Source organism: Nipponia nippon, unplaced genomic scaffold, assembly GCF_047370975.1.
Source record: "Nipponia nippon isolate SJK-2023a ecotype South Korea unplaced genomic scaffold, ASM4737097v1 scaffold_5, whole genome shotgun sequence".
Taxonomy (NCBI): domain Eukaryota; kingdom Metazoa; phylum Chordata; class Aves; order Pelecaniformes; family Threskiornithidae; genus Nipponia; species Nipponia nippon.
Genome location: NW_028262369.1, coordinates 100,945,590 through 100,959,091, shown reverse-complemented (window position 1 = coordinate 100,959,091; position 13,502 = coordinate 100,945,590). Strand labels below are relative to the sequence as shown.

Below are 13,502 nucleotides of genomic sequence, written 5' to 3'. Positions count from 1 at the left end.
GTAAATCTTTTTCCAGATAACGTCTCTGCATTTCTGACTATTACTGCAGTTATGCAGAATACCAAGTAAATTACTATCTTTTACTATCTGCAAATACCTTCCCAAAAGTTTATATCATAAGTAAATGAACAGACTCTTTTCTGTTCACTTTTTGGCTCGTTGCCTTATTCAGAAAACTGAGCTGGTTAAGCTAGGTACTTGTTAATATGAGTATCACTGAAAATCTCACCCCTTTTTGCCTTTTTTTCAAATTTCAGTCAGGATGTTTGTCAGCATTGTTATCTTCTCCTTCATATTACCATTTGTCTTTAAGTATAAATTCTGTATCCTTGATAGATTTTTTTTTTTTTATTATTATTATTTTTTTCTTTTGATGTGGGTACCAATTTCAAACTTGGGTTTCGCTTTGCTAAATACTGAGTTGCTGTAAAACAATGTACTCAATCGATTAGTGTACCTCCTATCTTAAATTTGTTCAGTTTTGTATCTTAACATTTAAATCGTCTGTCTAATGCAGGTAAATGTCAGGTTGTCAACAGTTTTGCTTCCTACGTTTTTGTAGTAATTTTTCTAATATGGAAGTGGAGTTTGTTTTTTCTGGTCTTACTCGATATGCCGACATTCTAGATGTTCCTCTAATCCTTTATTCTTAACTTGTTTTCTTCCGAAACTTTTGAGGTAATTGGTATTTGTCAATGTAACAATTTGAACAAGCTTTCCAATCAAAACATAGAGAATACTCTAAATGAGAACTCCAACATGAGGAGAAGATCAAGAGATTTGATTTAAAAAAAAAAAAAAAAATAAAAAATCAATATTTCAGTATGTTAGAACGAAGCCACAACTGGAACTGAAGGCAGAGGAATAAGTAGGGAGCAATAGGCAGATGTTTGTACAAGTGATGTTATGTTTTTAGATTTCAGAGTGTAACAACACTTGCCTCTCCTTCTAAAGAGCACAGTTTATTTTAAAGCATTTTAGTTATACTTCTCTAAATGTTCCTTTCTTTAGGGTTTTATTTTTTTTTTAGTATTCATCTGCTGATTTCTTCACTCATATCCTTAGTTGTAATTTTCTTTTGAGGTTGGTATTTAAAATATTTAAAAAAAAAAAAGGCAAAGCTGGTACCAAGCTGTTCTTACAGTTACTTTTTGTGCAATGTTTTCTTCCTGGTTGAATTCTAGTTCTGTCTCCTACCATCTTAGAGAATCCTAAAGTGCATTCTGATAGTAACTTGTGTTATATAATTTTTTTTTTTGCCTTTAGTGTGTGAAGAACAACTTCTGAGTTGATAGAAGCATCTGATCTTCAAAGCTGTAGTTATTAGAACTTCTCATCCAGTTCCTTTTGTCTAGGGTGTGTATTTGATCATTCAGAGGGCTATGCATATCAGACAATGATAAACCGGAATCTGTCCAAAACATGAGTTTAAAAGTGTGCCACATCCTCACTCATCACTGTATGTTTGTGGCGTATCATGTTATGTCTGTTGAGCATAACAATGTGTTGAAGATAGGTATCGTTGTGATGATCTGATATACTATCCATTACTTCTTACATACAAAAATTTGGTAACTGCGTTACCTTTTTACTTTGCTGTGTTGGTCACCCTGTTGATAACTTTAGCATGCTTTAATTGTCGTCTTTTAAGCCTGCCCTGTTTGTGGCCAAGATGAAACTGAATAAGCAGATACACTTTATAAATAATCATTCATCTGAATGTGCTGCTTCAGCCTCACAACTCTAAAACTGACTGCCCCTCTATTGATCCCATTAGCGAATTTCGGGGATGAGGAAGCTCGGCAGGATTTTTACGTTGGTAAAGCAACAGTCTCCAGGGAAAGAAGGCATAACTGGTGAACTTGAGTCTCATTTGGCTTAGAGAAAGTCCCCTACCATTGTGGGCAGCTGGTGAGATAGGAATCCAGTCCACGATCTTGTGCTGGGGGGCTTTTACTTACCTGGATTCCAGAATTAGTATCAGGATGCTGGGTTTTTAACTGTAGTCACATCCTGTACCTTTAATAGCTCTTCTTGAGAATTACCATGTTCTATCTCCTTTATAAGCTTCAGTACTTTGAAATCATGACTAAAATATTTTTAAACTATCACTTTAGTCAGCTTTTTATGGGACTGTCCCATTGGGTCATTAAGGTTGGGCTACTTTTCTTGGTAGTCGTATTCAGTCTACCTATTGCTTTCTGAACAATAGACATTTTCAGTTAGCGTAACCATCCAGCAGATTTGCTAAAGGCAGTGAACCAAAATGAAATATGAAATTTAGTTTAATTGAACCCACTCTTGCTTCAACTTTTGTGACTATATTGTTGCAAATAGAGGAACTAGTCAAAGTGAAATTTGCCTTTTAATATAACTTAATAATAGGTTTTTATTGAGTGTATTTCTTGAAGAGTCTTTTATTATCTTTTTCTAAACAATATATTTTTTGATATTCTATAAATATCTGGTCTTACATGTGTCTTCAGAATTCTAATGCTCTCTTCTTTTTCTTTCTAGTATATTTCAAATGAAGTAAAACAGTGCTTACTTTTTGGTCTGTACTTTTCCGTCTCTTGACTATTTTCTTTTGTGTCAGCAAGCTTTTAGAATTTCTTTCATGTATTTTTTGTTGTTCTAAATGTCATTGCAGAGATATTTTTCTTTACAGTTATCTTTTTCTCCTTCTGGCTTACTTTATTTGATTTAGTCTGAATTATTTCTTCTCGATGCAGTTTACTGCCCCCCCGCCCCGCCCCTTCCCTCAGCTGCTTTACCTTTTATGCTGGATTTGATAGAAACTTCTCCATCAAGAGTAATTCTTTTATATCCACTAAATGCATGAGTTTAAATTTTCCCTATCATTACATTTTTCTAAGCTACTAATTTGCCATCCCTTCTTTGGAATCCTACTAATCCAACTTCTTTGTATTGGTTTTATCGCTGTCAAAAGCGATTCTGTTTGTTTACGAAGTAAAAACTCCCTGGGAAGCAGTTGTGTTTCACAGTGTAGCGAAGTGCCTGATTTGTTTTGAAGCATTTGATTGCTTATAAGTTATACTAAATTTTATGTCAAAATTAGCTGTTCCTTTTCTCACTTGAGGTAATTCTTTGTGAATCCGACTTAAGTGTCGGATGTTGCTTGGCACTTGCTGCCTCCTTTTTCACAAGAATGTTCCTGACTGCTTGCTTGGTATGGTAATTTTCTTATATTCTTGTCTGCAGTATGAAAAGATAGATTTGTAAGATATAGCAGCTAACACATTTTGTAAAGGTAGATGGACTGCAAAAGTTTTAAAGTGTTGACGAGTGGAAGTAAACACTATCAGCTAAGTACTCTTCTTTTTCCAGACTGTTACGTGCATCTCTTAAGAAGCTGATGTTATGGATATGTATTTCATCAGCATCGTGAATAAACTGGATATTTCTGATTTTAGTATTATTGCAGTGTTTTGGGTGCTTCCCTTTCCATATACAGAGATAAATGGAGAACCATGTAGGGGAAAAACTAGAATAGAATCCTAGAGATGTGATTCCAGGAGGCATTGTAACTTTTACCGCTTCAGATCATGGTCTTGTCCTTCATTTTATGATCTTAACCTTCATGAAGAAATGTTCTGCATCTGTGCCAAATATTAGACAGGAAGATACTTAAATATGATCTAAAGGACACCAACGATGAAACACAGAGGACCTACCATAGACTGGCACAGTTATTTAGATCTGTTATTTTTTTAAGCATCTGCATACATTCAGATCGTTGTCACTCATGTGAAGTATCAACTGACACCTTTCTGAATTGAGCAATGAAAAAATAAATGCAAATAAATACACTTAAATTCTTAAGATTTCCCAACAGTGAAGCAATGCATATGACAGTATGCAGAAGGTATGATGATATGGAGTGTTACTGTGTTCATCACAGGAATTGATAAAGGGAACCTAGTTTAAAAAGAAGATACAGGTACCATCCAATTGACAAATAGATGAGCCTTATCCACCCACAGCTTCCATGTTTCATAGCTATGTCACAAAGTAAATTGAATTGTATTGTTGCGGTTTAGCCCCAGTGGGCAGCTCAGCCCCACACGGCTGTTCGCTCACTCCCCACCCAGTGGGACAGGGAGAGAATCAAAGGGTAGAAGCGTGAAAACTCATGGCTTGAGATTAACAGAGAAAGCATAAGTTGCACGCACAGGCAAAGCGAAATAAGGAATTCATTCCCTACTTCCCACCAGCAGGCAGGTGTTCAGCCATTTCCAGGAAAGCAGGGCTCCATCCCATGTAACGGTGGCTTGAGAAGACAAATGCCCCAGAGTCCCCCCTTCCTCCTCCTTCTGACCAGCTGTTATTGCTGAGCGGGATGCCACATGGTGCGGGATGTCCCTTTGGTCAGCTGGGGTCCGCTGTCCCGGCTGCGTCCCCTCCCAGCGCCTTGTGCCCCCCAGCCTGCTCGCTGGCGGGGTGGGGAGCAGAAAAGGCCTTGACGCTGGGTAAGCCCTGCTCAGCAGTAACTAACACATCCCGGAATTATCGACACTGCTTTGGTCACAAATCCAAAACATAGCACCATAGCAGCTACTACGAAAAAATTAACTGTAACCCATCTGAAAGTTTGTTATGTTCTCCCACTAATTTAAGTTAATTTCTTCTTCATAAGACAAAGATCTTTGACATAAAATTGCGCTTTCTTTTTAGCCTCTTAGTTTTATAATACACCTACCATAAAAAAAAAAAAAAAAAAAAGATTTGAAAAGTAAACTTTCGAGGGAAGTTTTGTTAAGAAATCATATATTTTTAGATACATGCTTTAAAGCTCTTTCTCTGATGCTCCTGTCTACATTGTTATCTATTGCTGCAACCTTTTTGCCCTCCAGTCACCTGCTTTCGCTGTCCACCTATCTTCCTTTTGACTAATTCTAATCTTACAATTCCCTCAGTGACTCCACATGCCCTGTTTAGATGCTACATAACACTTCGTTGCTGCCACCTGACATCTGTAATCGTTTCACATGTTTCTCTACCTTCCAACATCATTCTACAAACTCTATTTCATGATTAAATACACTTTAATGCAGTAATACATACTTTCATGTCTCTCTCACATAGCCACCGTCAGAACACTTGAGTCCACATGTACCTCCTTCAGATGTGTTTGTAAAAGGCACACGCTTGTTTTAGTTAGCTCCTCAAAGGCTGGCTTTCCTCAGCCATTGCACTTGAAAATCTGGTCTTGCAGTGTCAACGTTTGGAGTTCTGTGGTTTTTTACACCTTTCTTCTTTCTCTGCATTCTTGTGTGTTGCTTCTTTTACTTTCCCATTCTGGTCTGCAAATTTGTTCTTCATAAGACTTTAAATTTAACATAGTTGTCAGAGTATTTCAGCAGATTTTGGTCCATTTTTCAGAAGCAAATCCCAGAAGCAATTTGATGAGCAATTTGATTTTCAGTCCTCAAAACCTTACATTTGCTGAACAGTGCATACTGTGAATTTACAAGTTAAGTAATGTAGTTAAATGAATGTGTCACTGAAACATATTGATGAATCTAATGTGTATTGTTCTTTCTATGTTAGTTTCCAATAAAGCTTTTGGTTTTAAATCTTTTTGGAAGCAGTACATTCTGTGGAGGTCAGCTAGACCTGAGTTCTAGGTCAATTTTCTAGGCCTAAATTTGATAACTGCTTTGAAATGTAGTGATGCCAACTGTTCTGCCAGTGCGTGTGGTCAGAAAAACACTTCAGCGGAACCTTGTGACCAGTTTTTCATTTTCATCATCTTGTGAAGCACTTCTTTCTCTTTAGTCTTCTGCAAAGACAGTCAATTGTATTCAAGGATTGCAGATCACTTTACTCCAAAGTCTTACTGTTCTTTGTTTTAAAGATTATGAATAATAATAAGATGATACAGCAGATTAAAGCTGAACCATTAATAGAGCATTCATCTTCCTGGTAGAAGCCCAGAAAAAAAGCTGCGGAAAGCTCTAGTAACAGTGACAGTGATTCGGGCTCCTCTTCAGACACCTCAAGTGAAGGCATAAGTAGTAGTGACTCTGATGATCTAGAGGAGGATGAAGAGGAAGAGGAGGACCAGAGTGCTGAAGAGAGTGAAGATGATGAATCTGATTCTGAAAACGAAGCACATCACAAAACCAAGAACAAGGTAGGATACCTCACTCTGCCGCCCACAGTCTTGTCACTGAAAGCTGTTGTGCAAAATTGATTTGTTCATGTTTGTACCAGTGAGCAATTATTTAACTACACATTAATGAATGCTAAGAATACTCTTTTTGGTTTTGCTTCAGAGTTTTCTGGGATTTTTTTGCTTCCTTTGTGTGCGTGCATGTGTGTGTTTTGTTTTTCTTTCCAGGCTAGGAGTTTAACATTTATACTGTTACTTTTGTTATAAAGTGGGAAATATAAAGAAATTTAAGTGCTGTGCACTGATAGTGTATTGGAAATCTGTCTTTCTATGGATATTGCTTTGGCAGTTGCTTTTTTCCTACCGGAGTGGTTACTTTTCCTGGTAGCCAACAGAAGAACAAGACTGAAATCTTGGGTATCCTGTTAGGTATACAGTCAAAAATACATTTAAAAACAACCATGGTTTAGTACTCCTTCTCTACTAAGCATTGTCTTCACACACTAAAGCTATCTGAGGAAAAAAAAAAAAAACAAAACAACAAAGCAATAAAATATATGACAAGATTGATTTTAAAATTATTATTGTTCATCCTCTGCCAAGAATAGTATAATTGTTTCATGGGGACTGATAATGTACATTTTTCTAAAGGATCTTTAACTGATCTAGTATGAACATTCAAAAATACATATTTTGCAGGTGCTAATGCATAGTGGCGCAACAGATACGAAAACCGATGGACAAAAACCACATGAAAAGTCCCAAGAAAAAAGAACACACCAGCAGATACCTCTTGTGTCTGATTCCCAGACTCACTCATCATTCCAGTCCCAGCAGAAGCAGCCTCAGGTTTTGTCACAGCAGCTTCCGTTTATTTTCCAAAGCTCTCAGGCAAAGGAGGAATCTGTGAACAAACACACAAGTGTAATACAGTCTACGGGATTGGTTCCCAATGTGAAACCTTTGTCTTTGGTGCATCAAGCCAAAAAGGAAACCTATTTAAAACTCATAGTTCCTTCCCCTGATCTACTCAAAGCAGGGAATAAAAATACCTCTGAAGAATCTCTCTCTTTGACCAGCGATGTAAGATCCAAACGGGTGAGTGAAAAATCACTGGTAGTTTTATTATTTGTAACCTGTGTTGCCTGCTTAACAAGATGCAACATTGTGCTATCAGGCTCTTTTAAATAATGTTTTGAAATCATATGTATATTTATTTTCATATCATGGTTTTTTAATGTGTTTTTAGAGTTGACACGGATTTCTGAATGATGTAAATTAACTAAATTGTGTGGATAGTATATGTTCTGAACTGTGGTGGTTGGGGTTTTTGGTGGTTTTTTTTTGTTTTTTTTTTTCCATTTTTAAATTTTTTATTAAAGAGCAGCAAGTATTATACTTCAATTTTAGAGATGATTCACTATACATTACAAGTGCGCTGAACTATTCCATAACTTTCATCTTGGAGAAAAGTCATCGACTTGGTGGTGCATGTACATGTAGGCATACCCTAATGTATACGTGATGTAATTGTATACACAACTTACTGTCACATAATGCCAAACTTGAGTTTCATGCTCATCACGTAGTGAAGCTTTACAGCTCTGCTGAGAGCGATCAGTGTACTGGTGAGAGTAACGGGTACAAAGAAAGCAAAGGATTTTGTCATGCATCTCTTAAGGAAAATGAGCAGCTAAAATCAGTATCAAAATGAGAAAAGTACTCATGAGAAAATTGTTTAGCTTGGATATTTTTCCTGTGCTTCTCCTAGTTTCAGTCAGAACACCGATTTAATACTTTCCATAAGTAGTATCTAAGCATGGCTTCACTTTGTTTCAAGTTGGATAGTTTTAAATCAAAGTAATTAAAATTACCTATTTTAATAATGATTTTTAAAAAAGTAATTGAAAGCCTTTTTTAAAACAAATGTTTGATTTAATCTTGGGTTTTGTTTGCTCTTTAAAGATGAAGGATATTTATGCACTGATAGCTATTAAAACTCAGTGTGGCCATTGCAATAAATTTGATGTTCCTTTTTGCTGGTCAGGACTCTACAATATGTTTACATGTTTCTGTCTTAACAGTTCCAGATTCTTTGTAGATTCTCAGTTTGTTTATTTTGTTAATAGGGATTATGGTGTCTAGTGATGAATTTTCATATTTTCTATTCAGTTAGATTTGAATGGGGATTAGAACAGAATAAAAATCTAGCATTTTAGAAATGTTGAGGCATTAATAAATATATTAAAAAGTACATTTACCAAGGCAAGTTTCATTATTAAAAACAAACTTTGTTTTAAACTGAGTAATATTGGTGAAGAGTAAACTGAACTCTGATTCACAGCTAACTCACAATCCTCAGTGAGCACTGAAAAATATTTTTAGTACATAGTTTTTATTCGTAAACCAGAAGAGAAACACTGTTTTTCCTTTCAACTTCAAGTTTCTTCCTAAAATTCAAATAAGCTAGTAATTTACCTGAAATGGGTAAATAAATTATAATTACGCAAACATACATCTTTGTCATTGGAAGAGGCTTCTGCTGTCAAATTTAGGTTATGAATCTTCAGCTGGTAATACATCACCCATGTACTGGTTTGATTTCTTTAAAACTTTTGCTGGAAATGTGCACTGTGTGAATATTTATTTTATAGGTTTTCATAATTTCATATGCAGTTTTAAATGTTAGTAACTTCAAGAAGGTATTGTATTTGACTTAATATTTAAAAATGTATTTAGAATGTACCATCTTTATCCAGTCTTATTTTTTTCCATCAAAGATGATGTGTTTTCTTTTTCCTTGGAAGAGTCTTGAGACTAAAGACAGTGTAAGCTTTACATACATTTCTGAGCCACTACTGGTTAAGTTCTACCTGAAGAACTTTCAAGTACTATTTTTTTCAGAGTTTAAAAAAATGAGCATATCGCAGTACTTCTGAGTAATACCCCCCCCTTTTTTTGATAATTTTTTTTATGCCAAGAGCTTTCTCTTGATTTTCTGATAGTATTGTAGCCATTGCTGTGTTGTATTTACCTTGTGCTTTAAAATGAACAAATTACTAAAGCTAGTTTTACATTCACTAATGCGATTTTATATGCTGAAATCAGTAAAAAATGGGTGTTTCCCATGCCAGTACATAGCAGTAGTGGCTTTTTAAACATTTCTTATTTCGAGATGTTTAATATCTTTATGAAAATCCCTGTCTAGAGCGATGTAGCAAGTGAAGAAGCTTCCGTACATAATTTAGATAGCTTCATCCTGAGTTCGGTTTGTCTTTTCCTACTTGATTTACAGTGAAAATCACGAGACTTACATAACTTGTAGTTACTCATCTCTTCTGTGGTAGCTAGCACCTACTTTTGACCTATGAGAAATAGCTTAGCAGATGTTTAAGATTTCATAAGTTCACCTGCCTGAATTAAAGAAAAAAAAAAAACCAAAACAAACAAACAAACAAAACAAAACAGAAAATCCACATTTTATTCCTCTGTCTTCTTATTTCTTTAGGAACAATATAAACAGACATTCCCAGCAGCACAGCTAAAGAAACAGGAATCATCTAAGAACCTGAAGAAGGTTATTGCAGCTTTGTCAAGCCCCAAACCAACATCTAGTTCACCAGCTCATCAAAAACTCACACCCTTGGAAAACAACCATTCTAATCCATTCCTGACAAATGCACTTTTAGGTAATCACCAACCCAATGGAGTTATTCAGAGCGTCATCCAGGAGGCTCCTCTTGCACTTACTACGAAACTGAAATCCCAGACCAAGATCAATGAAAGCGTAGCCATTTCTAGTAGTGCCCCCTTTTCTTTGCCAGTAAACTTGAGTTCATGTGGGAAAAAAACAACTGGTAACCGGACACCCGTTATGCCCTCTACCTCTCCTGTGTTACCTGGTTCAGGCAAGGATAAAACAGTCAGCAATAATGCAGTAAATGCAGTAAAAACACAACACCGCCTTCATTCTGCAAAACTGGTGGTGGAGCAGTTCAGAGGGGTAGACTCAGATGCCCCCAGCAGTAAGGACTCTGACGACTCAAATGACGACGACGACGATGATGAAGATGAAGATGAGGACGATGAAGATGATGATTCTGATGATAGCCAATCAGGTGGTTTAACCTTTTTAATAGGAAAAACAGAAACTTTTTTTTCGAGTGTTGAAAACGTGCATTTCCCACAGTATTTTAAAATAGGGGTAGGAAATTTTGGGGCAGCATGACCCACACATTGTCCTGCAGATATCCTGGAAAGTAGCACATGTCCTCCCAGTCCCCCATTGTGTCATATCCAAAATCATGTTTCGGGTATTCTGCCACTTGGTCATATGGCAAGTATACTGTCAGCTGTCCTGGTAAGATCGCTCCAGCCTTCTGGAAAGGCTGTCGGAGACCTACCTTCCAGATCAATCGCCCAGCCTGCAGCTCATGTACTGTTTATGAGGCAAGGTACCCAGGAGGGGGATGGAGAGAACGGGCTGGTTGATGGTTAATTATTCTGGCAGGCAGAGCCCATCTGCAGAACAGGCTTCCCCAACCAGAGAGGGACTAAACAAAGGCCTTCGGATTGTCAAGAGTGGCAAGAAAAGCATGACTCTAGGCTTCATTCAGGAGCACAGTGGTCAATGAGCAAGATTAGAGAAAAGTACCAGGACAGTTGTAAGGGCTGCAGTGTTCATAGATAGCTTTCAGACTGCTATTTTAAAGGCTCTTACGCAATTCGGAAAGGCAAGGCCTGTTCTAAAGAGTTAATTGTATTCCCAGTCGCTCCTTTCTCCCCTGTGTGCCGATATCCCTTGGGTCCAGCTCCACCTTCATCATTCTCTTTCCCCCTCTCATCTACACACCCTGTACTAATCCTCCTTTTTCCTCACAGCTGTAGCCCATCTTCAGTTCCTTATGCTGCCTGCCCTTTACTGTATCTCTAACTCTTCCTTTGCCCAGATCGCAACACTTCCAATTCTGACACCTTTCAGCCTGTACCCAGTTCCATCGTTTGCTTCCTCTTCATGCTAGATACCACAACCTGTGAAGTGCCTTCCTGTGGTAGTGTTCAACTGCTGCCTGGCTCACAGGGGATGTCTTAGCTGTAGCTCATTCTAGGGCAAACAATCTCTTAAAATACTGCAGCTTCTGTCTCTCATCTCCTTGTGGAAAAACAAAGGATTCCATCGAAACAACAGTGCATTATCATACAGAATTACTTTATGCTGCCATATTTGTAGTCATTTTAAAGTTTAGGTAGTTAATTATAACCGTCTATTTATACTTAAGAGATGTTATAAAAAAAAATTGGAGTCAGAAAAGCTTCTTATTTAATAAGACAAAAGACTTTGCAAGTGTCAGAAATTAAATATATTTGCCATTAGTAACCAAGTCATAATGTGCCTTTTGCCACGCTTTTTTTTTAAACAGAGTCTGACAGTAATTCTGAGTCAGATACAGAAGGGTCTGAGGATGAAGATGATGAGGATGATAAAGATCAAGATGAATCGGATACAGACACTGAGGGAGAAAAAACTCCACTGAAACTGAATAAAACTTCATCCTCTGTGAAGAGCTCTTCCATTGGTCTTGCAGCTCATTCCACCCCACTTAATCTCCAAGTAGCAAAGACCCCAAGCTCTGCGCCAGCTGCCTTATGTCCTGAGTCCCAGCCTGCGGTTTTTCTTGGGACAGCACCATCTACTCTTACACCAAGTACACACTGTGGTATCTGAACATCTTTTGTTATAGTACAATGTGACATCTAAGTGGCATGTGTTGTAGAAGTAGTTACAAAAGTATTTTAGACACTGGTATCGAATTACATCTCAACGTAAGGAAGAAAATTTTTTTCCTGTAAGAACAATCATTTACTGAAACAGCCTCCCTAGGGATGTGGTAGAGTCGCCGTTGCTGGAGGTTTTCAAGATGCAGTTGGACAGGGTGCCAGATAATCTCATCTAGGCTCCCTTTCCCACGAAAGGCTGGACCAGATAATCTTTTAAGGTCCTTTTCAACCTAGGCTATTCTGTGATTCTGTGATCTTTTCATGGGTGTTTGCAACAGACATGAAAATCAGTCAGCAGAATTGCAACTTCTCAAGACCTGAACGTTACACTTAGTCCAGGACATTTTAGCTTATATAATTATTTGAGAGAAGGTAGGATGAAATAGCCAGAGGTGATATTTATTACATTAAAACTCTTCATTATTTAGTCTTTGTTATTTACCGTTTTATTATAAGCTAGTTATTCTTACTTATTTCTAATTTCTATGCACTATAGTTTGCATTCTGAGTGTTCTATTTCTGCCCCTTCTTCAACAAATTCGATAACTGTATTTAGTTAAAATACAACTTTATTCATTATTATTTAAAAAATCTCAGTGGCATTTATGGATTCCATGCAAGGAATTATTTTTAAAAGGGTCGTGAAAAGTACATTTAGTATTTACCTGATGTTTTATAGTGTTTATAATCCTTCATTTGGTGACTAATTTGTAAGATTTAGTAATTACTACTGCTACAGAAAAGAATGCATTTTTGAAAGTCACACTTCTCAATTTGCATGGTAACTATTAAATTACATATTTACTACTTTGAATCAGAAACTTGATATTTAATTAACATGCAAGTAAGTACATTTTAAATGGGGACATCCACTCATAAATTGGTTTTTATATTTGGATTCAGTGGAATAGGAATTTTCATTCCGTGTCATCAAGGGTGTTAACTGTGAAGCAGTGTAACGTGATCTACTTCATATTTTTCCCAGAAACAGGCCCGTTAATCACACAGTTTGTAAAAGAATTTCCATGCATTAGGAGCAATCCAAATTGTTAAAATACAAACTTAATTTTTTTTGCTCAGAAATCTCTGTTGATTTATGATGCTTTGAAAAGGCCGATAGCAGATTTCTGTCTGTTTACAGAGGTGGAAGGTAGAATAAATTAATTTTGTGTTCTTGTTTTAGGTGTAGTACTTTTTCCTAATAAGAATCACTGTAATACAATTAAAATATTTTTGTGTCCACTTTACCTAAAGCTGGTCAGTCACTGAAGAGGTCTTGTGTCTCTTCTCTGTATCTGTTTTTCACTGGACAACTCATTTTTTTCAATTCACTTGTATTTGGACAAGCAATCTCTCTCCTTCCACTGTGACTATTAGAAGTAATGTAACAGTCAGTCACGTTAGTTTAAGACTGCAGACATGTCCAAGAAGTTTGGCATCCAAGCACGGGCAGTTCCTCAGTGCTTTCTGTAGAGGACTCTTAGCAATCGCTTCCAGATCGTGCAGGCTTCTCAGTTGGAAACCTGTGCCATTGCGCCATATGGCACTCCTCCTGTCTGTAAGAGGTTGGAGCAAGTTTCAAGGGTTC

General features: G+C 36.9%; 1 protein-coding gene across 12 annotated transcripts in view; it reads left to right on the top strand.

Annotated features, from left to right (window-relative positions):
* Nucleotides 1–13,502, top strand: part of BAZ2B (bromodomain adjacent to zinc finger domain 2B) — a 164,984-nt gene that overhangs the window by 98,555 nt on the left and 52,927 nt on the right. For 10 of the 12 annotated variants that reach the window (XR_015698909.1, XM_087732680.1, XM_087732679.1 and 7 more), the window contains 4 exons: nt 5,951–6,157; nt 6,836–7,234; nt 9,645–10,254; nt 11,557–11,853. Coding sequence is in view for 11 of the 12 variants with exons in the window: in XM_087732680.1 (XP_087588806.1) it covers nt 5,951–6,157; nt 6,836–7,234; nt 9,645–10,254; nt 11,557–11,853 (1,513 nt within the window). In the remaining variant the exon portion in view is untranslated. The remainder of the gene's footprint in view (nt 1–5,950; nt 6,158–6,835; nt 7,235–9,644; nt 10,255–11,556; nt 11,854–13,502) is intronic. The other 2 variants (XM_087732684.1, XM_087732674.1) reach the window with 2 other exon arrangements.